Here is a 22,045-nt window from a genome sequence, read left to right on the forward strand (position 1 = left end):
AAAAGCTGATAGAAAATCTACCACACTGACACCATGAATCTTACCTACAAGACTCAACATGCAGATACACATAAGGAACTTGACCACCCAAACATATTTCTGTGGCAAAACAGCCCCAGTTAACAGGAATTATTGTGTTACATTAGGTAGCACAGATCACACATAGGCAGGTTATCAGACTAACAGCTGACAACTCGTTAGTCCACAATCATTTGTGTAACTGTCACATCTCCTAGTAAATGAGTATGCTGATACACAAGCAAGCACAAATACATGCCCCGGGTGGTTTTGTGGGCAAGCAGGATGATGAACCAAGATTTAGGAGTGCATATTTAGGTTTCCATACACATACAGATGAAATAGCATGCAATTTTATAAAGCACAAAGTTCATATGAATTATCTACTGGTCTTCCCCACAAACCATTCATCATTCTCCACCTGTGCCTTGTTCAGGCATGGATTTCAGCCTTCAGAGAGCATGTTCTGTTGCCCTCTGATTTGCTTGAGAGATGGAGATGCTGTGCAAAAAAACACACCAAGGCAGGTGAGAAGATATTGAGACACACTGTCAACTAGACCTGGAAACTGTTGACCTCAACTAGTAACACAGAAATCTTTGAGAAAGAAGCTGCTGGAAATATTTTCAAAACTTAAAACTGAACTTTTAAAAACAAATTGTGAAATTATGTGGCAAATATCTGAGTCACCTACAAAACACAGAGAATTCCACAGACTCATCATATAGTAAAGGCTCGTGACTTGAAGCCAGCCACATTCAGTTTTAGAAAATCTTATTCTGGAAACCAAAGTGAGCTCAACCAAACCAAACTAAACTCACTAAATGTGTTTTGTTTGATTGTTTTTGAGTACAGCTATTCTGAAATTAAATATCGAATCATATCTAAAAAAAGTAGTTTCATTTCCACAGGCATTAAGTGTAAATTCATGTTTCACGTGAGACACATGGAAAAGCTCAGATCTTTAGAATTAGAAGCCTGTGATCCAGGTGCCCTGATAAACACAACTTTCAAGTATCTCTGAAAACTCTGACCTAGATCGTTACACAAAAAGAGCGAGCAAGAGAGCAAATTTAAGACTAAACAATTGATGGTGTGCTCTATGCCACTATGCAGCAAACTGTATTAGGTCAGTTCATAACTCACAAGCTGCTTATATCTATGAAGCTGGGGGACAGAAACTTCATGATAGATCCCAAAATGAGCAGCCCACACTCATCTACCTGAATCATAAGACATTAATGTAGCCTACAAAACTTCTTTGTTCCTTTGGACTGGTGCGTGATAGTTTTCACCTCAGTCCTCCCTGGACATCACTGGCTGGTTTGCTAAGATCTTCATCCTGAACTGAACCATACATGCCTACACTGGTCTCCCACAAGGAGGAGGATGGAGCAGGATGAAAAACAGTGTGAAAAATGTTTTTAGTAAGAAAAAAAAAAAAATACTCACTGTCACTTTCCAGGGATTAGATGTGTGCATCTATCAGACTATAGACCCCTAGCCCGCTTGCTTCCTGCCTACAAATACAGGGCTTTCTCAAAGGGCAAATTCAGGTAACATCTGGGACCTTAAGTCTCACACCTAAGTCTCTATTTTTTTTCAAGTACTGGGACTTACTGTTTGTAAGGCTCAACTCTGAACATGGTCTTCTGCACAAAATTGTGCCCACTCTACTCTCCTGCCAGATATGTATAAAATCTTATGGTAGAGTAGCGCACCACTCAGTTTTCAAACAAGCTTCTGTGCTATCAGCCATTGCCACGGACAAGGAAAACAAGTCTGCCAGCCTGCAAAGGTGAGGCTGGAGCAGTATCTGAAAGATGGCAGAACAGCAGCTCTTTCCATCAGAGTTGAGCACTGGCTACCTCCCACATTAGGATGAAAAACAAGCGTGAGGAAAGAACATGAACTCAAACAAATACTGTAGAGCAACAAACAACCTCTCCCTCTGCAGGCAAAAGCTATTGCAAGTTACCTGCTACGCTCGTAACTCCTATGATGAGGTGATATCCTTCCTCTGTCATAATCTGTCCGGTGCCGACTGCTTTCCTGCCTCCTCCTGTCAGGGCTCCGGCCTCGATCCCGCCGATCCCCATGGTTATTGGACCGATGCCTGTCCCCATGGATGTGACTGTGCTCACGATGCCGGTGCTCGTCGTAGTGCTTGTTCCTCTCCGGAGATCGTCGATCGCTTTGCGACTTCTCTCCCTGGTATTGACTTGCGTGCCGAAAATGGGTGCTGCCACCACTGCTGTTGGTAGTGCTGCTCTGAAAAGAGCCAGAGTTGTGCTGGTAGCTGTTGAAGTTGGGTGGTGGGAATGACTGCTGCGAATACCCTGCAGAGTACACAGGCTGGTAGCTGACCTGCTGTGGTATGACCGGTGGGGGGGGAGGATGCGGTACTGCTGGAGGGGGCATCATGTAAGGAAACGTGCTTTGCCCAGTAGGAGTTGCTGGCACGGGAGCATTGCTAGGGGTTGGCACTGGGGGAGGAGCAGGAGGGAAGCACGGAGGCACCGGGAAGCTCTGCCTCATCGGATGGCTCGGAAATGGTGGCCTCATGGGACACTGGCTGATAGGATTTTGCGTGGAAGGGGGCACTGGAGGAGGATACGGCACAAAGTCTGGCCTCGGAGGCATGTAACCAGTAGCTGGAGGGTTTGAATAGGAGGTTGGAGGTGCAGTTTGCTGGTCATATTGGTATTGTACAGAGGGCTGCTGCGGGTGAAGCTGCCGCAGGTTCTGAGGGCGGTAAGTCTGTGTTGAAGTTCTTGCTCCTGGTCCCCCCTGACCACGGGGACATCCTCGTCCAGAATGGAAAGACATGGCTCACCTTTAATAAGGCAAATAAAAGTCCAGTGTCATGCAAGTTTTGTGGGAGGCCCTTAGCACATTTGCAGGAACTATTCTTGAAATACTGAAATTGGTTTCTGCAATTTCCTTTAATAGAAGTGGATGATGACCACCATCTTTCAGTGGGCATTGTACATTCCTCAAAGTGTTAGTACAGATCCTTGTGGCCCTTTGATTCCTCTAAACCTTTAATCCACGACAGTAGTTTACCAGTAGTAATCCAGAACCCAAACTGGATCACACTCTGGCTTAGTTAGGGTAACGTTAATTCTAACAAATGGTTGCTATGAATGGCCACAGATGCAAATATCTCTACTAACATGCACTAGATACTTTGATACAAAGCCTTCAGGTGCACTGCATCAAAGAAACCAGTCATTTTAACAACCGAGATCCCACAGTGAGGACTCCTTTCTAGCATAGCACATTGTTCTAAACCAGGCAGAATGACTTTTCTGATACCTGGTCACAAGCTACCTGGTCCAACAAATCATGTATGTTTTAAATGAGTTATGTAGCAACTTACACTGAAAACTTATGTCCCACATTTAGTACAGAACCAAGTTCAACAGAAGTTTCACCATATTTTAAGTTAGGCAGACAAAATTTTGTGGGATGCGAATGTTACAGGTCACGGAAGACTTCTGAGGTAAACCATGCTGGTAGTCTAATTTCATTGAAATAAATGGTTCCCAAAACTCCTCAGCTTTGCGTGTGACCCTGTTACTTTACCAGCAATTGCCAGTGCTTCGAGTAGGCTGAAGTCTTGTTCAGAACTATATGTGTATTTAATGCATTGTACACCAGGCAGCTTCTGGTGAACAAGTGGGAGTATGGAAAAGAAATAAGGGGAGAAGGACACACCTCAAGGAGGAGGAACCAAGAGGACACAAAGCACCTCTTGGTACACACAAGTGGTGTGGTGTTCATTCCCCCCCCCCTTCAGAGCACCCTGCACAAAGGCCAGAGTAAGTCAGAGCCCTGCATTTACAGGAGGCAACCTTCGAAAGGGTCTCAAGAAGAAACACGATAAAGAACTCCGTATTTTCATTATTTTGCCTTGCTATTGCAAGGCAACACATTTTCTTCTTTTGCCATTGTTAATTCTAGTCCATTAGGAACTGAAATAGTTTTGCTTAAGTTCTTGGGTCATGATCTTACGTAGCCCAGCCCTGTGCCAGTATACTATTTTATGCTTTACTGGCATTTATATACATCTTTTGTTTAAACAGGCTGAACTAAACTTTTGTAACCTTAAATTAAAGCAGAAGCCGCTGCAGCAGGGTGCCTTAGCTCGCAGCATGTTTCTTTTTAACACATCAGGGCACTCAAACAAAAGGTCTTGCTCTCAGACATGGCTATAAGACCTCACTGTAAGAGAGCCACACTGGTCCTACTGCCATAGCTTAGTGGCTTCAGAATGATAAAACCCTAGGTGAAAAGACTAGAGAAAACTGTGTGAAATGATTTTAAGCACTCATGTTATTTTAAAGCTCCCTCTGCTGCAATTTTTGGCCGTGCTGTTTTCATTGAAATTAAGGTAAACTGAAAGACACTGAGGACAATCCACCCGCGTCCCATCGCTCGGGAGAACAAGTTTATTCTGCTGGTGACAGCCCTCCCTTCATTAAAACCCCTTCCCCCCGTAGCCACCACCACATCCACACCCTCCCCAAGCTCCGTGAAGGAAGCCCCCAGCCCGGCCCCCATGTCCCACAAGGGAGCCCGGCCGCGCTCCTTCCCCGCTCCCCTCCCGGAGCCCGCCCCGGGACACCCTCGCCCCCCCGGCAGCGAGCCGAGCCCCGAGCCCACCTGCCGCCCCTCCGCCGAGCACACCCCGGCCCGGCCCGCAGCAACCCGGCTCCGGAAGAGGAAAGCGCTGGGCGGGCGGTGCGGCGGGGAGGGAAGGAGGCAGGCGGGAGGGAAGGAGCCATGGAGCACCGCCCTCCGGGGCAGGCCTCGCCTCGCCGCCATGAGCGGGGCCGAGGCGGCTGCCAGCCCGGCCGGGCGGCGGCTGCGGGCGTACACGGCGCTGCCGGTGCGGGTGGTGGAGGAGCACCAGGACGTGAGTGGGGCTAGGGGACATGGGGGAGCCCCTCCGGGGCTGGGGGGCTGCGAGGGAGCCAGGGGAAGGGGAGCCCCGGCAGGACGGCGCAGCCAGCTCCAGGCGCCCCCTTAACAGCGGCGTCTCCTCGCCACCCCTAAATGAAGTTCGGCACCCAGGTGGCCTCAGTTTCCCTCCCTATGCAGCTATTTCGGCATCTCTGTAAACAACTCAATCTGTTTCTTGTTTTTAATTTCTATATTTAAAGGGACAGAGCACCCTCATTAGGTGTTAGTGCAGTGCTTAGGAAACTGAACCCAGTGCGGTCTGTGGCAGGCTGACAGCAAAGTGATAAATACATGCACATCCAGCAGGCAGTGAGAAATGGTCGGCTTGGAGCCCTGTTTTATTTATTTATTTATTTATTTAAGTAGTTAAAGGAGTGAAGGAGCTGTTTGTAAACTAATAAACTTGCAGGGTTTGCTTATAATGGCATAAGCTACCATAACTTTACACTTCTGTTTTGAGTTAGCTTAGCAAGGGCTATTCATGCTAAATACATACGCTGTGTTCTCGCTATATACATATATGTGCATGGTCTGTCATGTAAAGCATACGTGACCTTTCGTCACAAAGCATCCAAAACTTTATATAGCTCATTTCTGATGCTGTGCAGCAGGAAGGGGTCACCAGATGCATCGCGCTATGATTAATGGTCACAGCTGGTGCAAAGGTGGTTTTGTTCTCAGTCCAAAGCAGGAGAAAGTCAGAGGTTTTAGGCTCTTCTCTCTTCCCTCATCCCCTCCTAGTCTTACAGTTTGTGCTAACACCGAGATGAAACTTTAATTTAAATCGCAAAAATTGTAGGTTGTAAAGGTAGGCCAGATTATTGCCTTTTCCAAAAGATGTTACAGTCATGGATCAGGGTACCCTTGTTATTTTTGACCTTGTTTCATTTACTGTATGAGTAGTGGGTACACTGAGTAATTTATATCTAGACAGGTGAAATAAAGTCCAAATTTCTGCTGTCGGTCAAATTGTCTACTTAAACCCGTGCAGCGTTGCGGATTTGTGATCTTAAATCAGTTGTATTCCTAAAAGGTAGCTCTGCTTCTGCATTAGCATAGAGTAATTTTGTTGCCCAGTCCCTTTATAGTCTTCACCTTCACTGTGTAGTAGGGCTGTGATTCACAGCCTTTACTGGATTTGTTCTGGCAGCTGGGGCAATGTAACTGTTACTGGGAGAAGCTTTACCTACTGCAATCCAGTGAGAAGCACTGTGAATCAGCAATCAGTGTTCTCATTTCACCACCTGACATTGTTGTACGGCAGTTATTTGTTATGCTATGAATTGATGAGTTGACGTGCTTCCTGTTTCCTTGGCGCGTACCTTTGATTGAAGACCTTCAGTAGGGGTTGAGGCTAGGTACCTGGGAAAGGTAGCATATTGCAGCCATTAAGTTACATAGGTATTAGGAATCAAGCTCTTTCTTCATAAGTGTGTAGACCTAAATGTCAGTTAAAGTGTAAACAATGGCAGCATTAGATTTCACTCTGTATGAGTTATTTTCTAAAATCTGAGTAATTAAATGTTTTTATCTCCACAGCACCCATGCATAGTGAGGAAGTTTTATGGTATGGAAAAGGCAGTGCAGGTGCTGTGTCCTGCAGAAAGGAGAAGATAAGTTAGAAATGCAATAAAAGAAAAACCTGGTCATTCAGTTGAATGATTAGTGAGAAGAGCCACTGCAAAGAAGAAACTCCATGAATAAGGAGAGGGATAGAGCTGTGATTTTCTAGCAGCTTCTCATATATAGAGATCTCAGGCTCAGTATTTGTAGCTCATGAGCAGCCTTGTTGCCGGAATTGTTTCCCCTTTGTATTGTTTTCTGTCTTCTCCTCCTTCTTCTAATACATAACCCAAATTCTAAGGGAGTAAGAGTGAGACAAGTGTTTTTGCTGATAAAGCTGTTGTGTTTATCATCTCAGGGGTTACAGTGGAATTATTTTTGTTCATGTTGTTTTAGGTGCTGCCTTTCATCTATCGTGCCATTGGTTCAAAGCATCTTCCTGCCAGTAACATCAGCTTTGTTCATCTTGATTCCCATCCAGACCTCCTTATCCCTGTGAATATGCCTGCAGACACTGTATTTGACAAAGAAGCACTTTTTAGGTAAGTCCTACATACTGCATCAGAATACTTTAACTCAGCTTCTTGCTGTGTTTGTTTGTGAATATTAATACAACTGTGTGTGAAGTATGAACAAAAGATGTGTAAATCATTCTCAAGCTGTGTTTTTTGTCTTTTCACGTTTATTCAAAACTTCATGATTTTGCATGGAAGAAGTTATGTTTGTTTTATCAATGTGGTCAAACATTTATTTTGCATGTCCAGAAGGTGTAAGACTTATGAATTGACCTTGTTTAGTAACATATCATGTTATTAAACCAGATGGCTCCCCTGGCTAACAGGACAGCACTCTGAGTGGATGCTTTTCACCTGGAGAGCTGTGGTATTAGAACAGCTTTTCTCTCTTCATACTGAAAAATTGACTGAGACTGAAATAACATCTGCACTAACAAGATACAAATGTGAAGTTGAACAAGATAATTAAGACCAGTGTTTTTCCCCAATTTCTTGTGTAGGCAACAAGCTGCACAATGGTCTGTGTTCTTGTCTTTTTCTTCCTGTTTTAAAATAAATATCGATTGTTCCAGTATTATGGTGATACACAACAGTGACAAGAGGATATAAATGGTATATTAGCAATTGTATCACTCTGCCCATAGTCTGTATTTTTTTGTTGTTGTTGGATAAATAAGAAGTCTTGAGGGCTGCATCATACACCCAAACATTCTGTAGGTTCTGATTGACTCACTTTCACTACTGAGGTTATATTTGAAGTCTACTTAGAGCAATTTACAGTAAAATGCTCCCTTGAGCTTTGTTGTTTAGAATAACATTGATGATGCACCTTTCACTTTCTGTCAGATGTATCAGTAGAGAGAAGGACAAGTCCACGTAGTTTATAATCAAAGTACCATGCTAAAAGTGAAGCTGACTATGCTTCATAATAATTTTTTTAGTTCTACTACAGACATTTTTGATTCTTCTTATAAATCAATATTTGTTGTTTTTCTTTTCTTGTTTTAATTTCTGATGATTTGCATGGGGGCTTTCAAGATGTCGAATGTATTTATGCTGTTCTTGACCATGTTTTCCTTGCAAGAAAAGTCAGTATTATCCTTGGTCTTTTCTTCTTCATTACAGTGAATTAAGTATTGAGAACTGGATTATGCCTGCTGTTTATGCTGGTCATATTTCTCAAGTTCTGTGGCTTCACCCACCATGGGCTCAGCAGATCTCAGAGGGAAAACACAATTTTTTAGTTGGGAAAGACATATCAACAACTACAATCAGGTAAGTTGTCTGCTATCATATGTTAGTAATATAAAAGACACGTAGTTTTAATTGACATTTTTTATATTTCTTGGATAAAGGTAGTGATACATCTGGTTTTTGCAATGAAAAATACTATCTGTATTTGTGAGTTCTTTAGGACCTAATGTGACTATATGTTTTAATGGATACAGTTTAAGTTGTGCCTTAAAGTCTCTCTTTTTTAATGTGTAATTCAAGCTATTCCCCTTGTCCATCACATGCTCCAACCCACTGATTTCCATAGCAGTCCTCTGTTAGATCCTCTTCTGTTTCTTGACATCTCTCATGTCCTGGGGGCCCAAACCTTGGCAGAGTATGTACAATGTGACCTCACCAGTGCTGAACATAAGGAGAAGTCTCTTCTCTTGGCATTTTGGCTAGTACAGAGAAATTTTGTGATGAGTCGTCTTCACTGTAGGGGTTTACGGCTTGGTCGTGCTTAATTTGCTTCCTACTGTGACTGCCCAGTCCTCTTCTGTAACACCTTGCTGGTCTGTGCCAACCTGCTACTGCCACATGGGGTTTTTCTGTCCCAGATGTGGAACCTTTCATTTATCTTGAAATTAATGAGATTTTTGTAGGTTGTTCCTCTAGGCTGTCTACGTCCCTCAGGAGGCCAACAATGGGGAACTAAACTTCTGCTGTTCATAAAATTATCTGTCTGTGGTTGATGGATGGTGGTACCCTGTAATTGGTCACGGTCTTAATACAAGTAAACAGAAATTGGCTTCTTTCAAGGTTTTTTCAATGTGAATTTATGTTACTTAAGGCTTAATGTGCTGAAATATGGCTTGAAAATAATATTCTATACACTTCCAATCTAGGTGGAGTTTTTATTATTTTGGTTATTTGTTGTTGTTTTTAAATAAAGTGGATTCCATGGATATGTAGCTATTAATCCTTGTTACCTTCTCTCCTTACACTTAGAATAAGGAATCGTATGTCAGAGGTAGAGAAAAGTTAAATACTATTAATGCATAATATTTTACTTCTAATAAAGTAAATTATATCTATGGGTTTCACAGCAGTTCTCAAACATAACTAAAATAGTTTTCCTAAAGAAAAAAGACAATCTAAGGCAAAACAGCCAGTGCTTTGCAGCCTTATATGCCGTAACATTGACAATATCTTGTCAAATTCTTGATGTAAGATATAATTCAATGTCAAACTAATCTTAGTAGCACATGATATAGAATCTCTTTCTCTACCTATTAGAAACCTTGTAGGGCTATCATAAAAAATCCAGAATTGTAATGTATCAATTCAGCATTGAAGAGGTAGATAGAATTCCCATTTAAACACTTGCAGATTAAAATAAATAATTTTGTACACACAGTTTTATTGGCTTTGTTATCCATCAAACATCTATTCATTTTTCTCCAGATGCCTTAATTGCATGTTTTTTTTGCTAAGTTCTTTGCAAAGTTCTGTATTAACTTTGAGTTGTCAATTGTAGGGTTACAGGTACAGATGATTACTTTTTAAGTGATGGTCTTTATGTCCCTGCTGATCAGCTAGAAAACCAGAAGCCTTTAAATTTACATGTCATTCTCATTAATCCTACGGAAACATCAAACAACCAGGAAGAAAATGGCGAAGTAATATCTGCTAAGAGACTGAAGCTAAATACAGATGATACAGCAAACACTGTTGCTGCCTCTTCATCAGTGACTCCTGGTGACCTTGATCACAGCTCCTCAAGTGTGAAGGACAAGGAAGTACAAAATGCAAGTGCCCTGAACAGGGCAGAATGCTCCACTTCAAGCTCTCTCAGAAATGGTGAATGCTCAATAAGGGAGGTTGCTAAAAATATCTGCCAAGTTCTTCAGAAAGGGGATGCATTTGTTTTAGACGTTGACTTAGATTTTTTTTCAGTTAAGAATCCGTTCAAAGAAATGTACACACAGGTAAGCACGACAATAGAGAGTCCTCTTACCATTCATAAAAGAGTACTAATCCTTCTAGTGCTTAGTGTCTATGGAGAAACTGTCATCTAATTTAAATTAGCAGATCAGCTGATCATGATTAATGAATCACACTAATATTTGAAAAGAGATGGTTTAAGGGGTTGTATATTCCAAAGAAGTACAACAACCTAATAGAGCTAGGTCCTTACTTTTGAAGTAGGTGTAGAGTAAGTATTCAGGCTTAGAGTTATATGGCATGCTTCTGCTTGTTGTGTGGGCCATAAAAGCTGCTTGGATTTCCAAAGTTCATGTCCAAAGTACCCAAAGCAGGATTAATCAGGGAGTGATGACAGACCGTATTTCTCACCCCTCCCGGTAGTATGCTATTGTAAAGCCAGAACGGTACCCAGAGACTGCCTTTCCGAAAGGTATGGTGGTATTGATTATTCAGAGTGGTAACTCCTCTTGATGAGAGGCTGTGATTAATTTCCTTTGTCTGGACTGCTGAGTGTAATGATGAGTAAGCAGCTGTTGTTTCTGATGTTGTGGCTGAGCTTAAGACTCTGCACCATATTCAATGTATAGCTTGTGGGCACAGAACTTATCTCACTTGTACAGTGTCGTAAATATGTAGACCCTCAGCTATGCCAAGCAGTTAGGAGCTTTTCTTCATGTGAAAAGGATTTTTAGGAACTAACTCATCTGCCCTGAAAATTGTGTGCAGCATTTAGGCTTACAAATTTACTGCAATATCATGATTGTTTCTAGTGGTTAAGTCTCTTCTTAACACTACTTTAACTTCAGTCTGTGCTGGAGAACATCTGACATTTTTGAGTTTCAGCTAGAGTACTGCTTACTTCTTCAGTGTGTAGAAGTGAATACGGTGTCCCTGACCTCTGTTAGTTTCTGACATTCAGTATTTACAATCACGGTACCTTCAGAAAATAAGCAATCCCAATCATTCTGAATCACAGAAGTGTAAGACAAAGTGGAAGCACCACAGGGGTCTTGTCATGTAAGAATAAAATTCAATACCCTCTTAGGGCTTACAATACATTCTTCATAAAGCCATAGAGGAGTCTTGGGTTAGAGGGTTTTGTTTGGGGGGGGGGGAAGGGGAAGGTTCTTGTGCTGAGGTAAATTATCAACTCTAGGAATCACTTTTGGAAGTGGAGTTGCACAGAGCCCCAAGTATTACCTTTTTTGATAAGAATTTCATTTGTGGTTAATATTTCTTAACTATGTTCCCTCTTCTGTAAAATACAATAATTCTATCAGAAAATGTTGCTCAAGTTAACTATTGGAATATAAGAATCCAAGAAAAAGCTAAAAAGCAAATATGTCTCACCAATTCAGAAGAGTATTCTTCTTCCACCAAAAAACAAACAAGCAAAAAAACTAAAATCCAAAGCACTGCACTAAAGATGCTTTATATTTTTGTAAAATTTATGGTCTCTTAGTCTACCCTTTCTTTCTCCCTCTACTCCTGAAAAATTCCTGCGTTTGCCTTTTCAATGCCATTGAGTAAATAATGAGATCTGTTTATTGTTTAAAGAAATTTGAATATTATCAAGGAGTAGGGCTGACAAGCCCCTGTAATAGATTACTCATGAACTACTTGTTCAACCAGCCTAAAGCCTTTACCTGTCTGTTTTTCCTTTAAAATCATACTCTCCTATTCTTATCTGCCTATATCTGCTCTCTTAGTCTTATTCATCAACTTATTGGGACCTCAGTTCAGCAAAACAGATGTTTGGCTTCAGAGACTGTTTAATTAACAGAGTTTGTAAATATGTAATTTATACAGCTGTATTACTGAAGTCAGGTTTAAAGTTTAGCTGTTTCAAAAATGCTTGGCTGAGGCTGTGAAGTAGTGCCCTCTCAAGCCTCACAGCATCTTCCTCATCTGCATTTACAGAGATTTGTCTGCAGTACTGGAGTAGAAAAGTTACGTTCAAGTGTAGGTGGGGTTTTTATTTTTAAAGACAGAGGTCTTTGAAGTTCTTGGTTGTCATTTGAAGAGACTAATTTTTTCCCCTTTTTCTTTTTTGAAGACAGAGTATAAGCTCTTGCAACAGTTGTACAACTTCAAGAAGCCTCATAAAGATGCAACAGAGGTAAGCCATTTCCTTGTGGGGTACGTTATGTGGGAATGATTCTTTTGATTTATGCAGTAAAAATGAATTATGAGAAGGAAAGAACCTATAAAAGGTGCTTAATGAAGTGGTTTCCAATTAAGCTATGCAGCATGCTGAATACTAATCAGAACTGTCTTAGGAATTTTTTATGTTAAATATGTAACCATGTAAATATTTAGCATGAGAGTAAACATTAAGTTCTGTAAACAAATGGTAATTGACAAGATAGAAATGAAAATATAGTAAGTCATCTGCGGTCTCTCTTAAGGTTCAAATTTTTTTCCTCCCTCTAGGGTCTCCTTTTCCTTGCTCTAGTTGTTCTTCCTTGATAGTGAGAGTTGTGCTAAATGCCTAATTGGTATTTTATGTATTTATTTAGTTGTGGAAGGGCAAGTATTGTACCACTGCAGTGTACTCCTCATTGTATGTGTTGGGTGTTTCTGAATCATGGAAATATACACCTGCTGCAGCTGCCAAATGTTTATTTAGCCCTGAGCCCAAACCATGTAAAGAGTCATATTAATGGTCATTATACCACATAATTTCTAAACAAGAGCTTAGCTTTGCTTTTATAATCATTTGAACACTTACAGAAAGAGTCAATACATATAATAATCCGAGATTAATAAATCTTAATTTGTATGTATAAAGAAATTAAGTGGATGATTGTCAGATTGGTTTTCATATTTCTTAGTCAATCTACAAGACTGTGGTAAAAATAGGTACCTATTTAAAAGGTATGAAAATGTGGAAGGGGAAGAGGATTGTGATTAAGTTCACAATGTGATTTCAGGGCATAACTCATTTACATAAGACAACAAATTTATTGGAGGCAATTGAAGTGGTTAGCAGAAAGTGAGTAATAGGTAGGTACAGAACTTAACGTAAGACCAGATCCATGGATGTTTGTAGTGAGACAATTAACTTAAAAGGTCCAAATGTAGAAAACTAGTGAAATTGGAGTTTTTCCAAGACTCAGAAAATATTGGAGATGTCTAGTCTCTGAAAATCTGTTAGTAATTCCAAAGTACAGTTAGATGTGTATTTCTATCATAGTGCAAGGTAAGTTGTTTTTTTTTTTTTAACGTATAGATAGAGATTGGATATATCTTTAAGGTTAGTTACTAGTGCTGCACAGAAAGATGTCTTACTCATCCCTCAGAAACATAAAGGTGTACTTCATGAATGGCTGGTACCCTCAGCTATTGTTGATTTGGCCTGAAGCTGACAACACTGGCCAAAAGAAGCAGCATCCGTTATATGGCAGTCAGCAGCATCCTAAGAGGAACAACTATGTTCTTAATTCTTAGCCATTTTATACCAATATGCTTTTTAATTTTCCTTCACGCAGCACTGCATTGAGTCTCCTTTATAATAAATGTGCTAAACATTGCTTTTCGTTTGATATGCTATATAGGGCCTCTCTCTGCAAATATTTATATGCACAATTTGTATGCATGTGCATTTGTAGCCTTGCTTACTCCAAGAAGATTGCTTCTTCATGTATTCTGAACACTTTAAGAAAGTGCATAAACTTTTCCAGGATTAGAGCCATAGCAAGCATTTTAAATTAATTACAAATCCTTTCAGGCATGCACGCAGAGCTGAAAAACCTTCAGATAACACATCTTGTATTTTTTTCCTGAAAACTTTTTCCATTCAATTGAGTAATATTCATAATTCTTATAAAATTAAAAAAAAAACAAACTCATTACAACAATGTAAAGCTTGCACTCATCCGAGTTCCTGTGTATTAATATTAAATTAATCAAATACTGCAACATTTCAATGCTATACAAACAAAACCAACAATACCATTTATTTGCTCTAATCTTTGTTCTTTGTGTATTCTACCAGAATATAGATGCAGCTTTTTACATGCTATAGGAAAGACAGAGCAAAGAGGTGTGTTTTTCTGAAGATACCAGTTTCTGCAGGAATTCATTCTGATCATCTTGTAAAGATGTTCTGTAGCAATAAAGTAGTTGTTTCTGTTTCCCCACATACACTAGATCAATTAAGCCATGATTTAGCTAGGAAAGTCATTCTTGCCTCTTTTTTTCCTAACATGTTTTTATATGTGCATATTTAAAGGAAGGCTTGCTGGATTGTGTTGAAAACCGTGTTCATCAGCTAGAAGATCTGGAAGCAGCATTTGCAGATTTGTGTGACAACGATGATGAAGAAACCCTACAGAAGTGGGCCTCATATCCTGGGTAGGAGATCTCTAAATGGCTTAAAACCCTCCTGCCATTGGTTAATTCCTGTAGCCTTTGGAGAAGAATCTTCATGAACTGGTGACACAGTTAACAGTAAAGTGTTCTTCCTTATTCCTATCGTATTGGAACTCTTCCTGGTCAGCTTACTAAGCTTAAGTAAGTTGAGATAACAACAGGCTTACTTATCTGAAATTGTGTTGCTTCCTTTAGATCAAGCTCTTTCCTGCTAAAACTGCTAGAATAATCTCTTCTGAAAGACCTTTACCTTTTCCATACTAGTATGGGTAGGTTTTGATTCTTCTTGGAACTCATTACGTTAGCACCTTCCTTTCCCTTACCTAAGATTCAGATGTCTATTGAAAAAAAAAATAAAGAAGAATCAATTTACCAGTGTCAGTAAGGTTTCTCTCCTGCAACTGCTCCTTTCTTGGGAGCCTTTCTGGAGCACAGTAGACAAGGCTCTTGTTCCTGACCTACTGCAGAAGCAGTGCTGCAGGAGACCTCCTGATTTACCCTGGTGGATAGTCTTTAAAAGTGCTGAAAGTGCAGACGGTCATAGCTCTGGAAAAAGTCTTCTATTAGAATAACTCTGAGGAGAAAAACCAGTACATACTATAAGGCTAGTAAGCAGAGTCAAAAGCATGTGATTTCAAATCAGTTCCCTGAAAAATATGTGATAGTTATCTGTATATTTCAGTTTTAAACAGAAGAATATTTAACTTGTGGACCTGTATATTCACATACTGTTTTGTCTAAACTTTTTCTTAAGGCCAGAAATGATAACTGTATCATTTGGTCTGTGTAAGATGTGTCTTAGATTTACACCTAAGAACTTAAGCCTTTAGTCTGTTTTCCTTAATTTCTATAGTGCAGTTGTTTAGGAACTGATTAGCCCAGCACTTTGCTAACAGAAAAGGCAGGAATCTGGATGGGATCTGTGCAAGGCTGCCATTTTTTTCTTTGCTTTTAGAAGAGCAAGTCAGACAACACAAAACTTAAGTCTGTCTTCAGTGCCACATGGTAAACTTTTTACAAGATCAGCTTTATACAGCTTCATGCGAATTTTGTTGTCTCTGGAGGGAGGCAGGTTTGGCGACTTAAAAATTTAGTGATCTGTGTGAGGCAGAACTCTCATAAAAAGCAACAAACTATTGGGGTTATACAGAAGGGCTGCTTTGGTGCTAAGGAAGTCTCTGCTTTCTGTGGAAAAATGGAAATGAGTGAAAGGCTGGGTACGTGAGTGAGAATGTCCACAAAACATGTCAGCAGCATCTGCTATGCTTTTAAATAAATGTTTTAATCGGAAAAGAAACTGAGCAAAAGTCCAAGTTTTCCCTTAATAGGAAGATTACTCGTTTTTGCTGTCAAATACAGCAGTTACTGCCAGACTTGTGTAACAATCACTGCAAGAATTTCTTATCAAGTTAATACAACTTTTGAGTTACAACAGCTTCTCTCTAGGTCCACCCTAAAAGAAAGGGGAAGAGGCCTTGTGAAGAGTAGGTATGAATACAGGGGTTTCCTGAGACCTGGGGAAACAGCAAAATAGTACTGATAGTCTCCATTTTTCCTAGGTGCAAGATGACACTGGGGGGCAACATAACTTCTACTTTTTTTATTTTTTATTTTTTTTAAACTTAGGTTAAATGTATCAGTTTTTAAGTGTTTACATAACAAGTTCTGGTTGTATTTTTTTTTTTTTTATTCCAGAATGAAGCCCCTTGTTCAACTAGTTCACAGTTTGAAAAGCAGGATGGAGAGCCCAGACTATGAAATGGTAGGTCGCTGTATAAAGGAGCAGAAAGTTGATAATTGCAAAAACATAGTTTCAACATGGAGGGGAAAAGTCGTGTTTAATTTTAGACTTGCCTCCTTGATTCAGGACTTCTTGGGATTTTAATAGTTTTCTTTTTTTTTAATGTTACTGGTTAGAGCAGCTTTTTTTTAAAGTTTTTGAATTTTTATTCTGCTTGTCTATATTTATGCAACATTAATATGATCTTTAGGACACTCATGTCTCAAGCTGCTTCTTTTGAAGTAAGTTTTCACTTCACCAGGGTCTGTTGATATACTTTGTAGAACTTAAGGTACCTGTTTGAAGATGGCAGGCCTGATCTTTTACAAGGACTGCAGCGTGCTCTGAATTCATAGGAGAGGTACATTGCACTGGACTACTGTCTGAAGGTGTGTAAGTTACTTCTTGGGCTAGGGATAGCAATTTAGGGAGTTCTTACACAGACAAGCCATATCAATACTTTGTCTGTATAACAAGTGAAAATCTGTTAATTATCTGTTAATAAATGAAAATCTGTTTAATTTACATGTAGGTCCATCAGGCTGGTCTGACCTGTGATTATATGGAGCTTCCCCACCATGTTAGCATGGAAGAGGAGATTGAAAGCCTCATACAGTCCACTAAAGTTCTACTGAAAAATATGCCTAAGCCCACGCTTGTGACAATTGCTCGGTAAGACCGTGTAGATTCTTTAAAACATTCAGACTGCTTACAAAGCTAAATGATTCTATGAATATAACATTGGTTAATATATCTTTAAAAAAAATCCATCTTCAATTGGAAAACTTAGTATAGTGAAAATTGACATTTGAAAGCATTAATCATAAGGCAGTGACAATATACTGCTTAAGGGAAGTTTCTGTGCTGATGGCCAGTTTTACCAGGCTTTAGAGTGGCCAGCACAGATTTCAACAGCAGTGAAAACACGATGACTTAATGAGCTTCAGTGCAGGCTATATAAAGCCTATGATGAGGCCTTGCATGTGTTGCAGTGGATGGCTGTCATTGAGGTTCATATTACCTTTGCTACTTCTGGTAAGCAATTTAGTGTAAAGCTAGCTTGGACAAGCTTGCATGGTCTGAAATTATGCCTTCTCTACTCTTGTGCTAGGATTCATTACACTGTTGGTAAGATCTCTGTTTTCAGTGAAATTTCTTATGAAAAAATTTCTGATGAAAGTGGGAGAGGTTTTCATCTAATAGTCTGAAGGGTATTTATATTCTAGGAAGCTCTAATGAAGCTTTGCATAGGGTAAAAATTACGCTTCCAGGACTGTAAGGGAATTATTTGGGAGAACAGAGTGGAGTTGGGGCCAACGTACTATCCTATCCTGGGAGAACTTAATTTGAAGACCACAGTGTAACTCTTGACAAATTATTGCAATTTACTCACTTTAAGAATAGCATGTGTGCCCTAAAAGTACAGGCAGCAACATCAGGATCTGACATGAAATAGTTTGTGTCAACAACAAATAGCACAGCAAATACCTACAATAAAAGAAAGCTGTATCTTCTGTGCCAGCCACAGAGTTGTTATGCGCTGTTGCAGAGGAAATACAGAATCATTTATGTAGGTCTTGACGGATCTAAAATCCTAGAAGTGTAGCTCTGGGTTTTTTACCAGCATCTGTTTGTGGTAAATAATGTTATCCCAGGAATTACACAGATTTTTTTTTTCAAATTTTCCTACCCATTTTAACTAGTAGCAATTGAATCTTTCAATCTACCTTTCCACCAGTACTTTAATTGGATCATTTGCTTGAATTCTGATTGGCAACATGTTGTGTTAGAGTTGGAAGAATTAATAGTCACGTTTCTGATCTGCTGTGGGCTTTGTGTTCAACTTCAGGCAAATTGCAGTTGTTGAAAGCAGAGAGGAAAAGCACAGTAGTATGCTTTGAAGAGATACTGGGAGGCAGAACTTACCACACTTTGAAAGTAGCTTCAACACCCTGGATACAAATCATTACAAGAATACAAATTAATGATATCTATACTCCCTCATTGTTTTTTTCAAATCTTTGTTACAGATCAAGTTTGGATGACTACTGCCCTTCTGAGCAGGTTGACATCATTCAAGAGAAGGTTCTCAATTTACTAGGTTTGGTGTATGGCACTCTGGAAGTGCACTTAGATTACTCAAGCAACTCTTTGTGACGTTTCTTCATATATTGCTCTCTAATGCAGTAGATTAATTTAAATTGCATATTTGCTGTGGTTGCAGGGGAAGAAACACTCTTATTTCAGCAGATGGCACTAGAACCCAAGCTGACCAAGAGCTAATTTTAAGTTGCGCTGCTTTCTGTCAGCTGCATCTGAACTGTTACCTGTCTCTATGATTGTTATTTTTGCTGTTTTGCTTATTTTAAAAATTGGTGCAAGAGAAACTGTTTGTCCACAGAATGTATTTTTTCACCTGATTTCTTGAAGTGTGTGTAAAAAAAAAAAATAAAATAAATCTAAAAATAAATGGATTTCTTTTATAAACTTAAATTTTTTGGAGTTCAGTGAGTAACAGATGTGTTCCTGAGTTGCATTCTACTCTTTTAAAAATTACCTCAGTAGTGCCAATAAGACCTTGCGTTTGAATAGTGATCTTTCCTAACTGCTGTGCTTCAGCACTCCCCTCACATTTTCAAGAGCAGCTTATGGCTTCTACCCATCCACAGAATATTATTTGTATTTATACTCTGCATTAATGTTGTCTCTTTACCCTGGAGTATTTCATTGGTGACTCAGATAATGTTCCTGATATACAGACATTGAGTTTTTACAGGTTTTTTACTATTTCTGTTGTTGATACAAATGACTGTATTGTAAATATCTAATAGAAGAAATGTTTTAAAACAATAAGTTCCATGACCACAGGACCTTTTTTCTTCTTTATGAATTCTGTCACAAAGACACGTCTAATCTTGGATCCAAGCTCCTTAGTACTTCATGAATTACAGAGAGTATACATTGTGTACAGAAACCAAGTGGAGTCATTTTATGTACTGCTTGTGCAGGGAGGATTTTTTGTGTGTGTAAGAGATGGTCTTTGCTGGCTTTGGGTAAGGTTGTAAAGAACTAAAAAAGCATTGAAATGCAGGTGCCAGGGGTATGTCCAGAGTACTGTGAGCCCCAGAGAGGTGCTGTAGCACAGTTCTGCCTGGCTGCCTGACAGAATTCTTCCTCAGGGTCCCCCAGCAGACAAGCAGCAGGCTGGCCTGGGCCAGGCCCTGCCCATGGGTCACTGCAAGCCTGGGGCTGCCCCATGCCAGCTCCAACAGGGCATGGCTGGGCCCAGCAGCACAAGGTGGTGGCGCCTCGCCTCAGGGACAGCCTGGGGAAGACAGGAGAGCACAGCGCTGCCCAGCAGCCAGCAGAAAGAAAGGAAGAAAGGGGGATAAACAGCCCTGCTGGCACGCAGGGGAGAGAAGGAGGAGGGCAGGAGGGGCTCCAGGCACTGGAGCAGAGATTCCCCTGCAGCCCCTGAGCAGGAGGCAGCGCTGGAGCAGGGGTTTCCCTCCCTCAGCCCCTGGGCAGGCCCTGTGCTGGAGTAAGGTTTAGTTTTTTCTTTGTTTCTCACCATCCTACTCTAGTTGGTTTAAAAAAAAAAAAAAAAGTTTTCCACACAGCATGTTTGCCTGCGATTTTAACTGGTAAGTGATCCCGTTGTAATTATTTTGGCCTCTAATGAGCTTTTTCTGCCTCATTTTCTTCCCCCATCCTGCTGCTGAGGAGGGGCTGAGTGGGTGCCTGGCAGCCATCCCAAGTAGCCCATCACGATGCTCAGGCTTGTTGTAGACTGTCTACTCGACTGTCTCCAAGCTTTTGAGTAGTCCTGTATTGCAGGATTGGGTGTGACCTATGGGAGTCGATTTAAGTTCTGAAATGGTTAAGACGGGTACAAGCTCTAGCCCAGGTTGTCGGTACAGTGAGTCATAACCTGGGGGAAGAATATAAACTCCACAAAACCAGTGTTCACCGTGATAAACACAACCACATTACAAGTGACACTTAGAAGCCTTTTCCCTCAAATTATTAAAATGAACAAAATTAAGAACAGAAGTATTGGCAAGCCTAATTAGATGTCTGCTGTAGGTTTTGTGCACCAATACTGCCTAGAAGTAGTGCCAATGGCATCATATCTGTTAATAGCCAGCTACCTTTACTCCATGCAGAAAAATACCAACAAAAAAGCAAATCAGTTTTTCTTTAATTTCCAGAAATGCAAGTCGTGTAGTCTTTCCATATGCTTGTTCAGAAAGGTTGACTTCACAATACGTATTTTGTGTAGTCTGGGTGTGGCAGGTGCAACAGTGAGAATTTTACAGCAGGTTAAGACAAATTATTCATGGAGGTTATACTGCATTAAGTCAAATTAAAAGATCAGCATCCTGTGCAATGTTTGCGGTGTATAATTTTATTTGGTCACTTTTTTTACTTCTCAGTGTGCTGAGAAATGTCAACTTAGTCCCAGAAATATGCTTCTGTAATGAAGTGAGGGAAGGATTAGCATGGTTTCAAGATGACATGCAGTCAATATTGACTTGATTTCCATTTTCAAATATCTCTTTACAAAAACGAATATTTGCAGTAGAATGTTTTTTGATACAGAATTGAATGGGTGGATCGTGCCTACTTTTTAAATGTTACACTGACTTAGAATTCAAGTAGATGTCATTTGGAGTCATGTGGTGGCTACCTTTCTTCTCAGTAAGAAACAGTCATTTGAATTCATATTGTTTCAGCTTAATCTTTTTTTTTTTTTTAGGCAAGAATTAATGAGCTGTTACTATGCTGATTATAGCAAAAAAGTAAACTAGTTATGCTTATTTGCAAGAACATTTATTATTATTATTATTTTAGGTGTTAAGGCAGAGTGCAGCATTTTTATCATGCAGTCTGATACCCTCCACAACACAGGTTGCTTCCCACAGTGTTTTTTCATGTAAGTAACCAGTAGTTACTGGAGGTGGTACTGAAATGCCTCTATTCCCACACTGTGCTCCTCTTCTGAAAAAGAAATGTAAACAAAATGTGAAAGCTTTTTCCCTACTCAATATTTAGCCTTGGCCTTGCTAGTTTTCTCCTTGCTTAACTTCTTACTGGTGATCTGTGATGCAGTCACACTGACCCTGCCTGTAGCTGTCCTCTCTGTGAAGCACGTGTACCATGTAAACCTTTTTTTTTTTTTTGGTAGGAATCCCAATGTAGCGCGTTCATTGCCTTATGTCATTACTTATGGTAAAATGTAGCTCCATACAGTCTTGATAGGATGCATCCACAGTGGCCTATGGGCAGGGGCGTCAATTCCGATTTTAACTGGAAGATACTTTAGAGAAGTAAGAAAAGAATTTGGTACAGCATTTCTGTGACAGCAGACCTGAATGGGTTATGTTTAGCCTCAAAAAGACACTGACCTGTAGTGAACAGCGTATCTCCACACAGCTGAACAAGAGAGACTTCTCCTCCACTTGGAGGGAGTCTTTTAAATGCCTGTCTTCCTGCCACACATACCTGTGCTGATGGAGCCTGAGGCTTCACTAATACAGTTAAAAGCATCTTGCGTATTTCCCACTAGGTGGAGAGAGAAGTGCATGTTACTGTTTCCACTGTCCTAATTATCTGAAAGGCTGCA

General features: G+C 40.2%; 2 protein-coding genes across 4 annotated transcripts in view; one reads left to right on the forward strand and one right to left on the reverse strand.

Annotated features, from left to right (window-relative positions):
* DROSHA (drosha ribonuclease III) overlaps positions 1-2,847 on the reverse strand; it is a 67,278-nt gene extending 64,431 nt beyond the window's left edge. For both annotated transcript variants that reach the window (XM_040548099.1, XM_040548098.1), the window contains exon 1: positions 1,997-2,847. In XM_040548099.1, coding sequence (XP_040404033.1) covers positions 1,997-2,847 — 851 coding nt within the window. The remainder of the gene's footprint in view (positions 1-1,996) is intronic.
* A 1,971-nt stretch (positions 2,848-4,818) lies between these two features.
* Positions 4,819-18,908, forward strand: C2H5orf22 (chromosome 2 C5orf22 homolog). 2 transcript variants are annotated; one of them, XM_040548101.1, is made up of 9 exons: positions 4,819-4,939; positions 6,946-7,091; positions 8,190-8,339; positions 9,817-10,267; positions 12,322-12,384; positions 14,500-14,621; positions 16,335-16,401; positions 16,952-17,091; positions 18,450-18,908. In XM_040548101.1, exons 1-9 carry the CDS (start codon positions 4,847-4,849, stop codon positions 18,574-18,576), a joined length of 1,359 nt encoding a protein of 452 aa, XP_040404035.1. In that variant the 5' UTR covers positions 4,819-4,846; the 3' UTR covers positions 18,577-18,908. The 2 variants fall into 2 exon arrangements, with proteins under 2 accessions (XP_040404035.1, XP_040404034.1); XM_040548100.1 differs by lacking the exon at positions 4,819-4,939 and adding an exon at positions 5,287-5,305.
* Positions 18,909-22,045: the final 3,137 nt, after the last annotated feature.

Source organism: Cygnus olor, chromosome 2 (genome assembly GCF_009769625.2).
Source record: "Cygnus olor isolate bCygOlo1 chromosome 2, bCygOlo1.pri.v2, whole genome shotgun sequence".
Classification (NCBI taxonomy): Eukaryota; Metazoa; Chordata; class Aves; order Anseriformes; family Anatidae; genus Cygnus; species Cygnus olor.

Bases quoted from the DNA above. Each gene is read 5' to 3' on its own strand.
- C2H5orf22 (XM_040548101.1), top strand. From the start codon at position 4,847: ATGAGCGGGGCCGAGGCGGCTGCCAGCCCGGCCGGGCGGCGGCTGCGG. The intron at 10,268-12,321 runs GTAAGCACGACA...TCTTTTTTGAAG, and splicing joins TCAAAGAAATGTACACACAG to ACAGAGTATAAGCTCTTGCA. The intron at 16,402-16,951 runs GTAGGTCGCTGT...ATTTACATGTAG, and splicing joins AGAGCCCAGACTATGAAATG to GTCCATCAGGCTGGTCTGAC.